Source organism: Salvelinus namaycush, chromosome 8 (assembly GCF_016432855.1).
Source record: "Salvelinus namaycush isolate Seneca chromosome 8, SaNama_1.0, whole genome shotgun sequence".
Taxonomy (NCBI): Eukaryota; Metazoa; Chordata; class Actinopteri; order Salmoniformes; family Salmonidae; genus Salvelinus; species Salvelinus namaycush.
The window spans coordinates 57977270-57998571 of record NC_052314.1 but is presented as its reverse complement, the minus strand read 5'-3'; the positions used below and the strand labels follow the sequence as shown (position 1 = coordinate 57998571).

Sequence of the window (21302 nt, the reverse complement as noted above, 5' to 3'; positions counted from 1 at the left end):
TGACACACTCAAACCCGTGCGCCTGGCACCTACCAAACACTGTTCAAAGGTATTTTAATATGTTGCCTTGCCTATTCACCTTCTGAATGACACACAAACATAATCCACTTCTCAAGGCTTAAAAATACTTCTTTAACCTGTCTCCTCCCATTCATCTACACTGACTGAAGTAGATTTAACAAGTGACATCAATAAGGAATCATAGCTTTCACCTGGATTCATCTGGTCAGTCTGTCATGGACAGAGTGTTCCTAATGTTTTGACACTGTGTACATGACATGAGTTTTATGGTATGGAAATGTGAAGTGCACATTTGGACTTATGAGTGTTTGGCTTGCTTGTATGACGTCAAAGCTGTATTTATTATAATCCTTAACATCTCATCTTTCAAAATACATACAGTCCTCTTAATTCACTGCATTTCCTTCATTCAGACAACAAAAAGTTTCCCAATTAGTGGGAGGGATGGGTGCAACTTGTCACGTGTTGTGCTCAAGTTCAGAACAGCTGTCAGTCAAAACCCATACAGAGCCTGAGCACTGACGTCATTTATAGCATGTTACTGTACAGCCACTGTCGTTACAATTTAGGTGCTTATCAGTGCCCAAATCTGCCACTTTCAACCCGTATACAGGTACGAGTCTAAAGGGCTAAACATAAACAAGTGTTAAATGCACCATATGAAAACCACACATACACGTCTCAACAAAAAAATCAACATGAATTTTCTCATTAAAAGTGTCTTGGGAAAAAAATAGAAATAGTTAAATGGAAGTAATGAAACATCATACACAGTACAAACACAACATGTAACGGACTTTTAAGGCTTATATATGCCTTAGAAATCACACAATGTTTGGATGCAATATTCTACTAAGGAATATTCAACAGTAACATCTGTTAGTCTTGTTATTCCAAATGCATCTGTGGATATGTTCTGTTGACAACAATGAAAATTCAGCTTTATCTTTAATGCAGGTTTTGATCTAAACGTCAGAAGCTACAGTATCAAGTAGAAATGGTTATGATCTTTGTCAGGGTTGTTACAACTAGGCACCACACCTGACCAACTAAGCTAATTGATCAGTTCAGTGACTGCCTAAATTCAACACACCTGGTCTTCAAGGTCAGTTAAATCAAAAAATTAAGTGCCTGTAGCACTCCAGGACCAGGGTTGCCTACCCCTGTTCTATGTTATAGAGTGGAATGTTTTTTCTGCCGGTGTACCCTGAGGTAGCTATGCAAACGGCCTTTCTTCCATGTGGATCTTCAGGTGCATCTTCAGCTGGTCCTGGCGGGAGAACCTCTTCTCACACTGGGGGCACCTAAAGGGTTTCTCCCCTGTGTGGACCCTCTGGTGCCTCTTCAGGTCACCAGCCTGGGCGAAGCGCATGTGACACTGGGTACATTTGAAGGGTTTCTCCCCTGTGTGGACCCTCTGGTGTCTCTTCAGGGTGCCAGCTTGGGCGAAGCGCATGTGACACTGGGTACAGATGAAAGACTTCTCCTCTGTGTGGACCCTCTGATGGATCTCTGACTTCTGGGTGCAGCTGAAGTCTTTGTTACAGAACTTGTAGAGGAACCGTTTATCTTTACTATTGCCTGATGTTGCTCCCCCTCCCGGAGCCTGGGCTCTAGCCCTGTCGTTTGAGTTCAATATCTGATCGAAACGGACACGGTTGTTTGAATCGGAAGGCCCCATCGATGTGGACACTGGGTCGTGACCGCTGAATGCGTGTAAAGGGGAGTGAGTCACGACATTTGGATTTGTCTCTAAGCTTTCCCTGTTATCTAAGAAATCTCTGCCCTGTGAGTGTCCGTCTCCTAGGTGACTATCTGCATTCCATGTGGGAGGAACATCGCCCTCCACTTTCACAGTCACTTTATCTACAACCAGACCCTTTACGCACCCTTCAGAGTATACACTACTACTGTACTGGTTCCAGTCCTCTCTAGACAGATCAGTGTGTGTCTCTAAACCTAAGGGCATGTTGCCAGGGTCCATCCCTGTAGCGTAAGAACAAGACGGATCATTGCCAGTCTCTAACACGTCACCTGAGTGGTTACCGTAAAGTAAATACTCTGAGCCGGGAGCAGTACAGCCCAGTGGCCCCAGTCTCTCTGGGTCTGATCTGTGGTCAGATCCTGTGTGCAAAAGCCTTTGTGTTACAGTTAAAGTCTCTGTGTCGGTCTCTGACTTGAAGACGGCGTTCAGCATTCCACTGACCTCCGTGATGCTGCGTCGCGTCCTGGGCTGCGCTGGGGCGGTGGTAGAGTCCTCCGTGGCTACAGGGGGTGCTACTCCAGCCGCTGCTCCAGTCTGGATGTCTCTGCTGTGTTGTAGCTCATTTCCTTCAGACCTCTCCTGCTTAACCCCAGGACCTGCAGCCTCTGCATCTGCAGACTGACACAAGAAGGCTGCGTTTAGACAGCAGCCCAAAATCTTTTTTTCCCACTAATTGGTCTTTTGACCAATGAGATCAGCTAGGAAAAAGATCTGATGTGAAAAGATGTGATTGGTCAAAAGACAATAATGACAACAATGTTGTAGGGACGTCTCACAAGCTCCCCTATGGGTCGTTCCATTTGCCCAAAGTTGCCCCATTTTGCATACCCCACCATACCATGAGACATCCATGTCTTAATCACTAGGAAAGATAAACGGTTCAGTTTTATATCATTTAAAAGCTTACAAACAGGGTTGTCTATTTTTTTTATATATTGAAAATTTTTAATATTTTCCTTTAACACCAATTATCTAAAAAAGTCAACTTTTCTTGCATACGTTGTAGCTTAGACTATTTTACATCATCTGAGGTGTTTGTGTTGTGCCAGTCAACAGTTGAGGCACAGCATGCTCTTGAAAACAGGGGGGTGGGTGTCATGTTTTGACTGATAAATGCACTAAAATGGGAATACAATTTCAACTTTCAATTGGTACCAAAAAAATGGTTGGCGGTCCATACATCAGAGAATGTTGACTTGAATGGGAATATCAGATGTTTTATATTATACTGTGAATCATCCATAGGAAACCCATTGAAATCATAGAAATATAGATAACAGAATATACATTCTTAAGTTGACATTAAACTGTGAATTGACAGTCAGCTATCCTTGTGGTAGTAATTGGAAGTTTAAATGCCCACACCAGTAGAAAAACCTTTTTGAGCTGAAAGATGATGGCCATAGCTTACCCATGATTTTGCACAATGATTTAAGTCAATAAGTCACTGTTTTAGTCAAAGTATGATATATTTGGGCTTGTAGTGACAAATCTGAACTGCCCACTTTGTGCAAATCCGTGTGAATGCGGTGTGTTTTCCTATGATGACATACTTGAAATGAAATGAATGAAATGCTTTTCAAACTACGTTTCATTTCAGGGCTGGTTTTATTTGAATGTTACCACCCACCAGCATGGCATTGTTCATTAATCAGAAACAGCTGCAAAATTATTCCCATTTGCCACTGAGATGAGACAAACAGCATTGTGTCTATATTAAATATACATATATATCTGAACATTTTATAAATGGTAGAATTGTGTGATATGCTAGCATTATGCAAACCCGTCGCCCCAAAATGAATGGTTTTGGCCACTAAAGTTTTGCTTCACTTTACACTATACTGCTTTGATTGTTGTAAAGTTAGCTAGAAACCACAAGTGTCTATCCAGATAATGAAAAGGCACCAGTGAAATTAAAATTCAAGGAACTTATAGTTCGTTACATGCTGGCCCTAAAATGAACACCCGCCACCTGCGGGTAGACTTTGGCGTGTAAGATGTCTCTTTCACCAGCCACGTTGGCGGGTGGCCATGGCTCAACAGTGCGAGCATTTCACTTGCATTTGTGAATAACAGTTTGTGAATAACAGTAAAGTATGATCACATTTATAGTAAAATAAATGCTGCAGTAGCTGTTTTCAAAGTACTTCCGACGTTTTGTTTCATAGCTGGTAAATTAAACCGCACAAAGTCAAAGAACTACGAATGCTATATAGCCTATTCCACCTCGCCCTTCCTGGCTGGAAGCTGTGCCCACGTTTGGAGCTGAGTGAAATATACATTTTTAGAAAAGCTGCGCGCAGGTATAACAGTTGGTGTAATTTATTTGAAACAAAAGTCTACTGAAGTGAGACTTTGTCCTTGTGTTTCTTGGCTATTTAAATTATTTTGTTCACAAGCTAGTTTGCCAATGAACAAAGTCATTGTGGCCTATACTTTCACTTCCCGTGAGAACCATGAGCACGAGCTGACTTGGCTATGCTGTAGCTGCAGCCGAAGTCCACCAGTAGCCTACCTAGCTACCAAAGGTTGCAACGTGTCCATAACAATGTAGAAAAATGCATAACAGCTATCTTTCAATAGTTATCCATATTACCGGAGCCTCATCTTATTATTTCTAACTATTTCTATAGCGGATTTGCGGCCACAATTTATGGAAGATGCCAAAACTTTGGCGATGACGAAGTCAAAGATAGGCCAGTGGTTTCCATCTGTGGCAATGTTTTCCCTAAATAAAATGTTATGACAAATCCAGCTCCAGAACCAGACATAGAGCCAGCTGGCTAATATTTTGAATATGGTGTAGTAAAAAAATACAAAACAGCATCTAAAAATAACATTAGCTAGCTAGATAAGTTTAGCATGCTAGGTAGCTACACTGACAGTGCCCTATTTGTCAGTGCCCCAGCCTGTCATTTTAATTAAGTAGCCTTTGTCATATTTCGGAGGTGGAACTTAAATGTGCATAGGACAGGAAATTACGTTGAAATAGTAGTAGCAACTTCTAATTAAAATGTCAATGGTGTACCAGCTAAATTGCAGTGGTCTGAATGGATAGGTCAATTCTATGAATTATATTTCTATAATTCAAATGACACCCACCATGTTTTCAAGAGTATGCTGTGTCTCAAATGATGGTGGGCACAACACAAACACCACCAATTATGTAAATTAGGGTCTAAGTTGAATTACCACCCTGCTTGTAAGCTTTAAAATTATATTATACTCAACTGTAATTTTTTCCCCAGTAGTAAAGACATGGATGTCCCATGGTATGGTGGGGTATGCAAAATGGGTCAACTTTGAGCACCTTTATCTCCTGAATGTGTATGGAAAGTGCTGTTCAAATCAAAAGGGGTGCAGTCAGAAAGTGATTGAAATCAAATGGAACGATGTAAGCAAGTAAATAGCTGAGGGGAGCATTTCTGAAAAAAAATAAAAGATCAGGACACACTTGATTTACAAAGTAACTTATTGTTAATGCAACACTATTACACTAACCTCTATCATGATAACGTGCTGGGTTGAGGTTCCACTCCCCTCATCAACAGTGATTGGTTGGTCATCTCTCCATGTATTGTGTACCGCTGGCTTCACAAAGCCCCTGTGGCCTCCAGTGAGATGTCCTTCACCTGAGAGAGTGATTGGAGGAAAAGATGTGGTTAGGTAAGCTACTGTCAATGCTCAACGCTATATTGTACACTGTGGACACGGTCTAGAATTGGCAAGGATGTAGGTAACACTTCTCATAACTTCTTGACATACTATTTATAGGTCAATTGATTATATTCCATGCATCAAATAGAAAATTCAGAAAATCTGGTTAGAATATTATATTGTGTCTTTGGTGTCTCAAGGCCATCAGACTGCTAAACAGCAATCACTAACTCAGAGAGGCTGCTGCCTACATTGAGACCCAATCACTAGTCACTTTATACAATGCCACTCTAAATAATGCAACTTTAATAATGTTTACATATTTTACATTACTCATATCACATGTATATACTGTATACATCTATTGCACCTTGCATATGCCGCTCATCCATATACTTTCATGTACATATTCTCATTTTAGCCCTTTAGATGTGTGTATTAGGTAGTTGTTGGAGAATTGTTAGATTACTTGTTAGACATTACTGCACTGTCGGAACTAGAAGCACAAACATTTCGCTACACTCGCATTAACATCTGCTAACCATGTGTATGTGACAAATAAAATGTGTGCAAGATATCTAAGTTGCCTATTATCCAACAACTGACCAAGACCCAATTCTGGTTAACCATAATGTGGTTAATAAAACAGTTAACCATAACGTGGTTATGGTGCGCAGAGGGGAATGGGGCCACAGGTCCTGCAGCCTCCGCGTTCTGTTAAATGTACCTCTTGCCATTCCTCTGTATCGGTCGAGGATCTTGACACTACTGGGACGACTGGCGAGGACGCGCTCTGCGCGCTCCCGTGCCATCTTCAGGTCCAGTAGCTGTAGTTTCCTCCGCAATGTCCTGTTTTCTTTCTGGCTTTGAGACATTTCCAAACGGATCACTGCATAGTCATCGTCTACGAGTTTACAGATCTCTGCCACGGCTGCATTCGCTAGCACCTCCATAATGGAGGCTATTTGAGTGTGATAAACCATACAGTTAGCCATTGTTAGCTCCTTGCTAGCTAGCGTTACCTAGATAACATATATTAACCAAGTCCTGTCTCCAACGTGAATTAAACACCACCTGGGGGTAAGTATGTTATGCCGTGCAGTTAAATTAGTAATATTTAGAGTTACATGGTGTTAAGGAACGTCTACATAACAAAAATAAAAACGCTGAAGTGGAAATTGTACTCGGTCATTGTTCACTTCCGTTTACACTGAAGAGAAATGATCTTATTGGCGTGCGTCATAGCTCAAAGGGTGTGGTTAAATGAAAAGGGTAAGATGGCAGCGCGCTGTTTTTTTGAAATGCAGTACTGTTTTATTAAGTTAGCTACACATTCAGGGCTCTATTTTCGGCTGGCGCAAACACAGCATTTTGACCAAAACCGTCTCCAAAAGATTGGCTGCTTCGTGGGCAAAGGTGTGAACCTATCAAAGTAAGTAAATCCATTTTTACATACCGTTAGTGAAATATCACATCACTAAGTGTAACGGATGTGAAATGACTACCTAGTTCGCAGTGGTACTTGCTAATAGCGTTTCAATCGGTGACGTCACTTGCTCTGAGACCTTGAAGTAGTTGTTCCACTTGCTCTGCAAGGGCCACAGCTTTTGTGGAGCGATAGGTAACGATGCTTCTAGGGTGGCTGTTGTCGAGGGACGGAAGCTATACTGTTACATAAGGAATTAACCTGGTCCACACACACCAACAGTCATGTTGAAAACACAACGCCTCTTCCCCCTCAGGAGCCTGAAAAGATTTGGTAGATTCTCAAAGTTCTACAGCTGCACCAGTGAGAGCATCTTGACTGCCAGAACTAATTGGTATCCGACTGCAAGGCCATGACACATGTTTGATCTGGTTCAAGTCTGGCTGGGCCACTCAAGGACATTGAGACTTGTTCCGAATCACTCCTGCATTGTCTTAGCTGTGTGCTTCGGGTCGTTGTCCTGTTGGAAGGTGAACATTCGCCCCAGTCAGAGGTCCTGAGCGCTCTGGAGCAGGTTTTCATCAAGGATCTCTCTGCACTTTGCTCTGTTCATCTTCCCTCAATCCTGACTAGGCTCCCAGTCCCTGCCACTGAAAAACACTCCCACAGCATGATGCTGCCACCATGCTTCACTGTAGGGATGGTGCCAGGTTTCCTTTAAACATGACATTCAGGCCAAAGAGTAAAATCTTGGTTTCATCAGACCAGGGAAAATTGTTTCTCATTGTTTGAGAGTCTTTTAGGTGCCTTTTGGCAAACTCAATGTGGGCTGTCATGTGCTTTTTACTGAGGAGTGGCTTCCGTCTGGCCACTCTACCATAAAGACCTGATTGGTGGAATGCTGCAGAGATGGTTGTGCTTCTGGAATGTTCTCCCATCTCCACAGAGGAGCTCTCAATGACCATCAGGTTCTTGGTCACGTCCCTGACCAAGGCCCTTCTCCCCCGATTGCTCAGTTTGGCTGGGCGGCCAGCTCTAGGAAGAGTCTTGATGGTTCCAAACTTCTTCCATTTAAGAATGATGGAGGTCACTGGTCACTTGGAGACCTTCAATGCTGCAGAAATGTTTTGGTACCCTTCCCCAGATCTGTGCCACGACACAATCCTGTCTCGGCGCTCTACGGACAATTCCTTTGACCACATGGCTTGGTTTTTCCTCTGACATGCACTGTCAACTGTGGGACCTTATGTATAGACAGGTGTGTGCCTTTCCAAATCATGTCCAATCAATTGAATTTAACCCAGGTAGAATCCAATCAAGTTGTATAAACATCAAGGATGATCAATAGAAACAGGATGAACCTGAGCTCAATTTCGAGTCTCATAGTAAATGTCTAAATACTTATGTAAATAAGGTATAACCTACAGCATGGTCAAGCCAGTTAATGTTTCCAACATTTTCGCACCACTAAACAACTATTAATTTAGAACCACAGAGAGTTACTGCAAGTAGAAAACAGAAGCTGCCTCCACTATTCCAGCACCATTTCAACTTCAACGTCATCAAATCACCTATGCTTAGTCTAATACCATGACAACAAAAAAATACCAAAAACTATTTAGTCCAATCAACGTGATCCAAAGATGACGTGGCTGTTCATGGTTGTCTATGGTTCTGATTTCTGTGTGTGCGCACATGCAGGTTCGTGCAAGAAGGAAAAACATAACTCATCCTACTTGTTAAGAAACGCCAATGCCGTCCTCTTTCATGTTGACAAAATGGTTTATCACTGTCATACAGTACATGCTTAAATTGTTGTCCTAGGCTACCTGGCTAAAATGCTTGCTTGCTATTCTAACTTCCTTTCGTGGGCAACGTTAGCTAGTTAACATTAGCCTTCTACATCTAGCTACATATTGAACTTCCATCCCCTCAGGCCAGTGGCACAATGTATGAATTTATGGTTGGATTAGAATCACCTGTATAATCATTGGCGGGTACAGAGAATTAAGTAAAACCACAAGTGCAAATCCCTATCTCCATCCATAGCTAATTTAGGAAAGGTCCAATTTTTAACTAGCTAGCCACTGGAGGACGACAACACAGCGAGTTTCTGTCAATGACGTATGCTCTTGATGCGATTGGAATGAAGCTAAATCCAAAATGGCTTCCCTTTACACTTTTTTTTTGGTGCGGCTGGACCATTCAGTTAAGCTCACTCAGTTTAGCTCAACGCTGATTGGCAATTTTTTTTATCATGGGAGGTCAAATGCTCGCTGGCTTCCCTTGCATTCAATGCGATGGGCGGCAACAATGTCACTTTGTGTAGGCCATCTATCTGATGCAAAAAAGAGACATTGTGGCGCTGTTTCACTCACTCCGATGCGTTCTCCAGTGAGACATTCAGCCTCTTGCGAAATGAAGGAAAATTATGAAAGACAATTATTTTATTTTTTCCTGTACATTTGAGGAAGCCTGGCTTCTCTTGGCATCCATGAATACACACCACTGGTAGAATATAGGCATTTGCTATATTAGCCAGGTGAGGGCCTCAGATTTTCACATAGTTGGGCGGTTGCAAGTGGGTTATTAGCATTTGTGGGCGGGTGCGGGTGAACAAACAGCTGACTCGCGCACCATTACTGTATGTATGTGTGTGCCAATACCAGAGTGGGCACATTCCAGGGTTTCTCTTAGGAAAATGTGGCGCCGGACAGACAACGTGACCAGCCATTTGAGAAATTTACCAGAACCATATGAATTGGGTCCATTAGAGCATCCACCCACAGTGCTCAGAATGACGTAATCACATGTAGATTATGGTAATGCATCTTAACAGAACATGCAACTCATGTAATGAAGCAACCAATAAAACTGTTTTCTAACAATTGTTGGCAAACACCATTCTTAAAAGAGCACCTGGAAAAACGCAATTCCAAACAGCAGCACCTGATAGCAGTTCCATATGTGACAGATTAAAATCTTTGTTAGAAACTTAGAGGGGGAATTGAAAGATGCAACAAGTAGGATGGGTTGCTAATATGACTTAGATTGGGCCTTTGGCTTCTGCACAATGAAAAAAAGTTGATATGAAAACCAATAGAACAGGAGCGAAATGGCATAGTGGTGGGTCCAATAGGAAAGTAAATGTCTATACAGAAATAAATAAAATCATTAAAAATACTACATCAGAAAGCATGACTTGGCCACAGAGGAATCGAGGATCATTACCCTCTTGGACAAAATAGCTGTGGATTGTTTCAAATCACATGCTCGTAGGCCTATGCCTATTTGGGAAGCCCACAATTTTGGCAGAGTGGGTGGCAATAGGCCTAGCTGATTGAGTTGCGGCAGTCAGTGAAAAGCATCTAAAATATGTGTGAAGATAATGTCTTTAAAATGTCATTTAAAAATGTTTAGACAAGAGGGGGCCTCCCGATTGGCACAGCGGTCTAAGGCACTTTATAAACTGGGTGATTTGAACGCTGATTTGGCTGACAGCTGTGGTATATCAGACCGTATACCACGGCTTTGACAACATTTTATTTTTTACTGCTCTAATTACATTGGTAACCAGTTTATAATAGCAATAAGGCTCCTTGGGGGTGTGGTATATACGCTTAAGCAATAAGGCACGAGGGGGTGTGGTATATGGCCAATATACCACAGCTAAGGGCTGTATCCAGGCACTCCACGTTGCGCTGAAGAACATCCCTTAGCTGTGATATGTTGGCCATAAACCACACCCCCTCGTGCCTTATTGCTTAAGCGTTGCAGTGCTAGAGACGTGACTACAGACCCGGGTTCAATCCTAGGCTGTATCACAGCCGGCCTTGATCGGGAGTCCCATGGGGGGGGCGCACAATTGGCCCAGCATAGTCCGGGTTAGGGGAGGGTTTGGCCGGGGGGGCTTTACTTGGTTCATCACGCTCTAGTGACTCCTTGAGGCGGGTCGGGCGCCTGCAAGCTGACCTTCGTCGTCAGGTAAACCGTGTTTCCTCCGACACATTAGTGCGGCTGGCTTCCGGGTTAAGCGGGCGGGTGTTAAGAACCGCGGTTTGGTGGGCCATGTTTCGGAGGCCCATGACCCGACCTTCGCCTCCCGAGCCCGTTGGAGCGATGACACAAGATCGAAATTGGATAGAATAGGGGGTAAAAAAAAACTACAAAACATACACTTAGTATTACTTTCTTAGCTGTAGTATACATATCTCCTTGGCATATTACATAATTTATGCAGCAGCATACAAGACATTTTTGGACTCACCTTGTGCTGTGTTCACTGGAACAGGAAGGTGGCGCGGCGGTCCTTCGTGGGCAAATTTTGTCATCAAAGTATGGCATTCTCTGGATTTATGGTGCTTTCAAGACAACGGGGAACTCACAATTGTTTTTATAATTGAATCATGACATCAGTGATCTTCAGGTCGTAGCTCTAGAAAGAGGCCCGAGTTCCGAACTTACAATTCCGAGTTGGATGTAAGTTCAAAACGTATTTTCCCAGTCGTCGCTCATTTTTCCCCGAGTTCCCAGTTGTCTTGAACTCACTAAAATCAGATTTTGCAGTTCCGAATAAACAGTTGCTTTGTGTGCGGCACAAATCATGCTTAATTGACAGCATGGCCAATGTTGAATGTTTATCATTTTAACTAGGAAAAGAGACCCTTAAATCTTAGACTTGGGACCATACAGCCACTCCACTGAATAGCAGGCTAATGATTGCTTTGCAATGCTTGCCGTTAGCTACACTGATTCCTTCCAAACCACTCATTGTTGAATTTGCGATTTCCAACTTGTGTAATGTTTGTCCAATGGTCGATGAGCACTGATACATTTTATCTATAATTTCTCTTCATTATTTATCTTCATATGACAAGGATTAAAAAGGATTTGCCAGTAGATTGTCGACTTGATTCATGATGACTGCTAGCTAAGATTTTGAAAGTATGATGTTGTCCAATCAAAGCTACTGTAGATATGTGATTTGACGTCATTTTATCTGTGGCCAATGACCTTGAGCCTTCTTGCATGGGCACTTCAAATGTAACTCTATGGCAGCACCCAAGGGGTTTGAATTTTCTAGCTCTACCCTTCGATTTGGCGGTGACGTAGTGTCCCCATGAGTGACAGAACACTGAGCCAATCATGGCACAATGCTCTGTATTTTCTGCTGGCTTGCCCCACCACAGAAAGCACTGAGCTAGGCTGAAACACCTGCATTTTGGAGCTGCCTTACTCAAGAAAACATGTTTGTATGTGGCTTTATTAACTATATTGTTTGCAAACTAATGTGTGACATGTATTACTGGCAAAATAGCATGCAAAACGTACTAAAAATGTGGGGCTCTGCCCTGAATGACGGCTCGCCACTGATTAGTCATTTACCGTTCTTATTCTCGTAGTGGAAACATTGTTTGCAGAGTTCACAACCTGCTACACTTGTAAGAAACAAGTTTTGTTTAATAATTTACAACATTTGTCTTTTGTTTGGAGTGCTCCATGTGAGCAATGAGCATGTCTGGTTTCTCTGTCCTGATAATGTTGAGGGAGTGCCTGAGCACGCATAGAAGTACTTGGCTTGCTGCAGGGAAATGTTTATATGATAATATATTAAAACTAGAGTTCCTCACAGTAATTTATTTAATCTTTACAACAATCTCCCACTTGGTGATCACCAATCCTCGGTGTGAGAGCAATGGAAGTTAAAGACCTACTGCTGCTTTGGCCTATAGGCTGTTCCCTGCACTCATTTCAATGGATCGCTTGAATAAATTAGGGATACAAAGTATATTGAAAACAGGTGGTTCCTGAGTTAATTAAGCAATTAACAGGGTCATGTATAAAAATGCTGGGCAGAACATTATTTTGGCTACCATGGCTATGCCCTCATCCTCAGGCCACAAGTGGTCACTGAATGGTTTGATGAACATGAAAATGATGTAAACCATATGCCATGGCCATCTCAGTCACCAGATCTCAACCCAATTGAATACTGAGGAGATTCTGGATTGGCGCCTGAGACAGCATTTTACACCACCATCAACAAAACACCAAATTGTGGAAGAATGATGTCGCATCCCTCCAATAGAGTTCCAGACACTTGTACATTTTATGCCAAGGTACATTGAAGCTGTTCTGGCCTGTGGTGGCCCAGCACCATATTAAAACACTTTATGTTGGTGTTTTGGCAGTTACCTGTAGTTTGCACTTAAAATGGGCTCTCCTTGGTGTGAACGGTCTAGTGCTCCCATAGTTCGCCTTAGCGAAGCGATTCCCACATGTGGAGCAGTCGGCTTCTGTCCTAAATCCGGGCCTCCCACATTGTGACCCAATGACACCAGAGGAGGTAGAAGCAGGAGCCACCACCCTCAGGGGGTTCATCTTGAGCTCCCTCCTTGACCTCTAGCCATTGTTTGGGTGTTGTTGGCTAGGTACCTCTTAGGGTCAGGATGGGCGTTCACTACGTCTGTATTGGTGAGGTAACTGAGGAAGGCTAGATCCAGGCCCAGGCTTTCTATGAACCCATTCACCAGGCAGACAAGATTCTTAAGGAGAAGACAGACTACCACTGGGGGGGAGGGGTCTATGGTAGAAAAATTACAAGATTGCATAAACAGTATTAAAATAGAATAGATTTGATGCGTACCCTCTCGTCTGTGGGACTGAGTTGGGCCTCTGGGGCTTGAGCTGACAATTTATTTATGATGGCTAAAGACTTCATTCCATAGACAAGATGTGGTGGGTGTGTGACCCGAGATCGAGAGAGCCTGGAGGAATAGAACAAACCCCTCATTGTTTCTAATCATCCTTGTATCTGGGAAACTGAGCCGGGTTGGGGGTAAAACAACACCTAGTGCAGATAACCCAAGGTGGCTTATGATGCCCCCCGATCTGCATGGGAGGGGTGGAACCAGCCATGAAAAAGCATTTTTAGATCTACTATACAAGAACTCTACATTTTTTCTGTAAGGTTACGCTCTCGGTTCAACACTCAAGAGTGTGGGGTCGACAGTTTCATTATTGCGATGATTGTTTGAAGAAATGACTAAAGTTTCCCTCACTTGATTAGAGTATTCCACGACAGGTCTCCCACCACTCTCTGAAGGCTGAAGCCCAGGGTGACCTGCTCTGTTTAACATGGATACTGTATCATAGGAACAGGAGGGTCTATCTCTATCAGCCCCAGGCCCTGCTCCATCCCTGCACTGAGACTGAAGAGAAGGGTCTGGGTATGTTTTGGAGTGTCTGTCCCTCACGGTTTGGTCCTGGTTCCGACTTGGGAAGAAACAGCGACGGTTCCATATCCAGGGTTCTGATCCAGGGCCAGGGTTTGTGACTAGCTGCATAAGAGGTCCAGTCTCTTCCGCCAGCAACACCGGATATCTGCAGGTCCTCATGGACTGCAGACTGTAAAATTGTACAGACGAGCATACGGTGCCTTCTGAAAATATTCTTGAGGATCTGCAGAGAAGAATGGTGTGCCAGGCTTGCAGCATTATACCCAAGAAGACTTGAGGCTGTAATTGCTGCCAAAGGTGCTTCAACAAAGTAGTACTGAGTAAAGGTTCTGATTACTTATGTGATATTCCATTTTTATTTGTATAAATTTGCAAACATTTCTAAAAAGCTGTTTTTGCTTTGCCATTATGGGGCATTGTGTGTAGATTGATGGGGAAAATAATTTAATCCATTTTAGAATAAGGCTGTAACGTAACAGAATGTGGAAAAGGTCAAGGGGCCTGAACTTTCTGAATGCACTGTATATAAGAAAATATTTGCTGTACACACAAACATGACATTATAAAATGTTTACCACAGTCTATCCCATTTCTAACAGTGATTTAAAGTACCCAACAATGGAGCCATTGTAGTTTATTATAAAAATTGTCTGTTTCAAGAATTAAGTATACATTTTGTTAGACGGAGATAAAGAAAACTCAGTCCCTGCAATGATACAAAAATAACCAAGTCGCGGGGTGCGGTTTCCCAAATGGCTACGTAAAGACATGTTCCGAGGCCTTTCCACTAAGGGACGATATTTTATGTATCAAAACGAGAACACGTTTGCACACCTACTGACTCTAGCAACATTCGGGTGACATTATTGGATATGTCGGAACCCGATAAACAAGAAGACACGATAAACTAGCAACATGATGGCGGATGCTAACGTTATGGAGATGCTAGTCACCATCTGTGCAGAAATGGCTACACTACACTCTGATTTCATGACTCAACTTCGCTCCTCTGTGTCAAGTCTACGAGCATAAATTATGACAGAAGTCCAGTAAACAACAAACTTTTGCGACACAAATACAAAAAATAAAGGATATGGAAATGTCGTTGACCGACAAACAGTTTACCGAATTGGAATCCAAAAATGACGAGCTTACCCCCGGGAACGTGAAGTTAAAGGTTAGTCTAGATGAACAGGAAAACCGTTCCCGAAGACAGAACATACGCGTGATCGGAATCACAGAAGGGACTGAAGGGCGCAACCCTACTGAGTTCATGGCCATTTTCCTGCAAGACGTCCTCGGCGGAGAGACGTTTGACCGGCCCCCAGTCATCGACAGGGCGCATCGCCCTCTATTGGTAAAACCACAGCCCGGTCGCCCTTCCAGAGCAATGCTGGTCCGCATACATTACTTCCAGACCAAAGAGAAAATTCTTCGGGACCTCCCGCAAAAGAGGACAACTGAACTACAATGGCAAGCGGATCTATATCTTCCCAGATTACTCTGCAGATCTGGCAAGACGCAGAGCTGCATACAAAGATGTGAAATCCCACCTTCACAAGGTAGGAGTCAGATTTGGCCTGATACACCCGGCTAAACTGAGGATTACTTTCCAGGGGGCTAGCCACATATTTTAAGATCCCCAGTCTGCGCTCACCTTGTACCGGGACAATATCCACGCTACAGCGGCACAGAACCCAGAGCCGTGAAGGTTGCTAGTTGTGTTATTAGGGTGCACACATGGTCAGTGTATAGACATGAACGTGAGTAACTTTTATTTGCACCACATATAGATGGCTGAATACCTCGGGACAGAACCATCTACCATGCCATTGTATTCAAAGTAATCATTAATAAGTGTTATGGTGTAATGTAACTAAGCTTTTCATTTATAGAACTAGTTAGGTTCTTTATCATTTTTTATGAATGAATAAGCCAAATCCCAATGACGTTCCTGTTAATTTGCTCATTTAGTCGGGCCTCAAGGTAGGCAAAGGGGCTTATTTACTAGGCGATATTCATTTACTTTAGGCACGCAATTTTGTTTATTTTTTATTATATAGGCTAGGCTACATGTGATTGTATGGTGTGTCTTCGGGCACGTGCATGTGAGTGCAATAGCCATAATGCTTATGACAATTTAAAAGATTTAGGTTATTCCTTTTTCATCCACATGTCCATAGATTTATGTTAATTTATGTCAACCTAGGACATAGTGAAACTTTTTCTTCTTAAAAACCCTTAGTGGGCTTCCTGTTAGTAAAGTGACAGAAAACAGGGTAGGTACTGTTTTTTGGGTCTGTCGTTTCATTTGGACTCGGCAGTGGGGGGTTTTCTAAACTTTATTTGTATTGTTTGGTTTAGGGCTACACAAACGTCTTCATTGTTTCGTTTTTGTGACGCACTACTCAGTCAAGTTATTCTTTAATACTACTGTAACATTTAAAGCAGTCTCCTGGAATGTACGGGGCAGTGGGCATGTGGTCAAGAGGAAGAAAATTCTAACATTCTTAAAATAAAGGGTTTCAATTGCTATGCTACAGGACCCATTTATCTTCAACAGAACATGCTAAACTGAAGAGGGACTTTGTAGGCCAGGTATACTTTTCTTCTTTTAGTTCAAACAAAAGAGGCACTGCCATCCTCAAATAAAAATGTCCCATTTTATATTTGAGCACCAAGATACAGACCCTGAAGGACGATTTATTTTGATTACAGGTAATATACCTGGTCAACATATTACTATACTAAATGTATATGCCCCAAACAGAGTCTGACATGATTATGGTTTATTTCTGGAGATTTTAAATATTATAGATTATATTATAGATTTTGTACTTTGTGTAAATCATCAACTGCTCGAATCATAGAGTCTCAAATGCTCTCAGAAGTGTTTGTGATTCGTGTGGTTCAGTAGACGTATGGAGAGAGCTAAATCCTAATGTCAGAGACTTTCTACTCTCGACCCCATAATTCATATTCTAGATTGGACTATTTTTCATGCCCTCTACTTACATGCATGTTGTCCAGTAATGTGCTATTGGTTCTATAGTAATTTCCGACCATGTCCCAGTGTATATAGATATTGAAATTGGCAAAACAATTCCCAAAACGAGATATTGGAGACTTAATACGTCTCTGCTTAACAATGAAGGATACTGCTCTGTGATAAATTATCACATTACTGGCTCGACAACCAACTCTCTCCTGTCTCAGCTGCAACTATCTGGGATGCTGCTAAAGCAACCAAAAGGGGTCATATCATTTCCCAAGCCTCTCTGATCAAGAAGCTTAGAATTGAAAATAGGGAAAAATTGGAGGCTGAAGTAAAGCATTTAGAACTTCATAAACAACCAACCCAGGCAAACTGGAATTCACTAGCTTGTGCTGAGGCCAAACCCAATGTAGAGTATACAAAACATGTAAAAAAAATAATGACCAAGCAAAAATATGACTTTGGTAACCGTCCGAGCCATCTGCTTGCACACAAACTTAAAAAATAACAAAATGAAAGATCTATTAAGTCTATAAGAACAGCAGATGGCTCCACTTCTTATGATCCATTGCTGTTTTGCGACATCTATAAATCTCTTTATACTACACAATGTACAAGATCTGAATAAGATAATCTTGCCCAATAGATCAGATGAGCACAGAAATAGACTAAATGCTCCCATTACTCCTGAAGAGGTTTGGGAAACTATTAAGGCAATGCCTTAAACAATTGTTGTAAAAATTACTTGCGTCATGCACAAAGTAGATGTCTTAACCAACTTGCCAAAACTGTAGTTTACAAGAAATTTGGGGAGTGGTTGAAAAATGAGTTAATGACTCCAACCTAAGTATGATAACTTCCGACTTCAACTGTATCAGTTTTCTAGGAGTTGATGTTAAAATAGTCGCCAAGACGCTTGCAGGTTGGAGGTCCTACTTCCAGACCTCATTACACCTGATCAGACTGTCTGTTCCAAATCTGGCTTTGACAAAGCCAATGTGAGACGTGCTCTGAATATCATAAACCACCTTGGCAGAATTAAAGACCCTGCACTCATTGTCTTTCGATGCTGAAAAGGCCTTTGATATAGTTGAGTGAAAATTATTGTATGCTGTATTAGAAAAAGTTAATCTGGGTGACCATTTTATTAATATTACTTTGTTCTGACCCATCAGCGGCAGTTAACACAAATGGTAAATTATCCGAGATTTCCTATCGATAGGGGCTGTCGTCAAGGCTGTCCTTTATCTTCTGCTCTGTTCTCGTTAGTCATAGAACCACTGGCTGAGGAAATAAGGTCTAGCAATAACATCACGGGCATCTCTATGGGTGATGAAGAGCATAGAATTATTATTTGCTGATGTGCTTTTATACATGTCTAAACCAGAGACCTCGGTCACTGCAGTAATGGACATCATACCTGAATATGGTAACCTGTCGGGGAACAAAATTAACGTGGATAAATCCATGGCATTACCTTTGAATATCCCCTCTACAATCAACTTAGAAACAATATATCCATTCCAATTGACTGAAACAGGCTTGACATATGTGACTCCAAATTATATACCTTTGCTCACAAAGATAAAACAGGATCTGATTAACTTGTCTACCAAACTCTCTTTTTGGCAGGATTAATGTTGTTAGGATGAATATCCTTTCTCGGCTAAATGATTTATTCCAAAATATCCCTTGCCATCTATCTGTACTTTCTTCAGTAAATAAATGTCAATATATCTAAATATATCTGGAACAATAAGAAACCTAGAATCAAATAATTTACCAAACTAATTAAGCCTAAGAATTCAGGAGGGGTCCTCTGCCAAATCTGCAACTATATTACTGTTTTGCTCAGATCAAGCACATGATTAGTTGGTGCCTAGACAGACGACACTCACTTTGGTGAGGAAGAATGGGCTTCTATCTGCGAAAGGGTTTACCCCAAATGCACCTCCATAAGCATACAAGAGATACATTTCAAATGTTTCATTAGAACCTACTTTACACTTGTCCGCCTTCACAGAATGTTTTTCAATGCATCACATTTATGTTTCAAATGTAAACAGGATACTGGCACCTTCATGCACGTTTTTTGGTACTGTAGCATAATCCAGTCTTATTGGAATTACATTCACTTACACATCCAGAAGATCTTGGGTAGACAATGTTGCTTTTTCACTGAAGTTTTTTGCTCTACTTTGATTAATGTTGTGTTTGATCCTGACTCTGAACGTCTGTTCAGTGCATATTGTTATTATGGTCCACACCTGAAGTACCATCTGCGAGAATTTGGCATTCAAGCTTCTGCTATCCTACCTCTAGAGAAACTTACCTTTTGATTTACAGAGGTCTGATACATTTGGTCTTCATTGTGGTCCTACGTAGAAAACCTCCCATAAATGCCCATGTTATAATTGTGATGTTTGTATATATTTTTATGACTGCCTTTTTGTATAAGATTTCTATATCCTTATTCATTTTATTGTACTTAGTCTGTGTGGTGCACTCTTGTCTGTGTAACCCCTGTTAAAAGAAAATTACCAAGTCAGTCAGCACAGTGTCAATGTGAAGTACAGTACTTTAATTACATAAAATTATATTCAAATGTATTAAATGTAAAATAGTTTCGAAAAAACATCCCGTGCCCATTTCCAAATGCCCCAGTATACCATCCAAGCCAACACTAAGGTACTTGATATTGAGATAAAGGCCCAATGCAGCCATTTAAGATGAATGCACAAACTGTAAGTAACTCTGGATAAGAGTGTCTGCAAAATGACAAATGTAAGAGGAATTACTTTCTCACTAAACCCTACCTTTTCTATAATCTGGTACCCTCGCTTGGATAAAATGAATTTTAGAATACTTTGGAAAATCTTCACTACTTTGTCAAGTAAATTAAGGCATTATCATTATCTCACTATAAAACACCAGTATCAACCTAAAGAAACAGGTACTCATATGCTTAATTTAGTTATTTATGTAAATGTGATAAACATTTTAGCTATGTTAGGATTTTTAATACATTGTAAGGCTGCATGGTGCAACTAATGAGGATTTGAAAATAAATGTGCATGAAAGGCATGAGCTCTGCTTCAATTTTTTGTGTGTAGGCTGTACACATTTCAGCTGCCTCTCAATTACAATTTGGAAAGCACTTGATAATTTCCCGGGGGCATACCCTTTGTGTGGCTGTAATGCCTCCTGAAAAAAAACATGCCTTCAGCCAGTGGCCATTGTGCCCTTGGGCTGTATATAATTCCCTTCTCCTGGCTGGGTGCTCTGAAGCGGCTCTCCGTCACGTGATCGGGTCTTTCTCACAGGCTACAAGTGAAGACCGACACATCGGGGACGCAACTGTGCATGTCCTTATTCAATTCCGAGGCACATATTGAAAGAACTGTCTACATTTACTTTGTCAGCCAACAAGATGAGTAGGCCTAACGAACAGCAAAAGCACTGGCCTATGTAAATCTACTATTCCCCCATAGTACAAAAGTTGACCCATTCTATTCTGCGAAAAATAAATATTCCAAACAGTCTGGGACAGTTGTGGGATGCGATAGATCCCAAAATAATACAACTACTAGTGTAATATATATTTTTTTTAAGCAATGAGGCTGACAAAAAAGATCAGAACGTTTAGCTTGAAATGTTGATAAACTAAGGCTTTTTCTAAACATTATAAGCGCAAAAATGCGCACACAGCAGTTGGCTAAGTGTGAATACTCCATTAGCGGGAAAACATTCTCATAGCAAATGCGATTATGCATGTAATGCTTTTATTAAAGGTGCATTTTAGAATCTTGACACCCACGCGCTGTGTATGTATGCCAGTTAGGCTCTACACCCCTTGTAACGCAAATTAATATGCTTAATTTTAAGAAGTTATTTGGCCACTTTAGCTGTGAATCAAACCTCAAACTATTCTTGATTTAATCTTGTCTTTACATATGCTAAATAATGTGTGTGAAATTAGGTTTGATTTGGACTGGACCATTATCATGCACCTGTCTTGAAACAGGGGCAGGAGGAAAAAAAATGCTAATGGTGGATGCTTTTCCCATGGTTCATTTTCATGCCAGCCAGGTAGGCTATACTCCTGTTGTAAAGAGAAGCAATGTGCTTAATATTAGGAAAGTTGAGAAATAAATATAGTAGGCCTAGCCTATAGACAGCTGATGGGATCCTCTTTTT

At 41.6% G+C, this 21302-nt stretch overlaps 1 protein-coding gene across 1 annotated transcript; it reads right to left on the bottom strand.

Annotated features, from left to right (window-relative positions):
• Positions 1 to 306: 306 nt before the first annotated feature.
• LOC120052978 (zinc finger protein 214-like) lies at positions 307 to 5336 on the bottom strand. Its single transcript, XM_039000229.1, has 2 exons — positions 5291 to 5336; positions 307 to 2404 (listed from the first exon to the last, which is right to left on the bottom strand). Exons 1-2 carry the CDS (start codon positions 5297 to 5299, stop codon positions 1238 to 1240), a joined length of 1176 nt encoding a protein of 391 aa, XP_038856157.1. The 5' UTR covers positions 5300 to 5336; the 3' UTR covers positions 307 to 1237.
• Positions 5337 to 21302: the final 15966 nt, after the last annotated feature.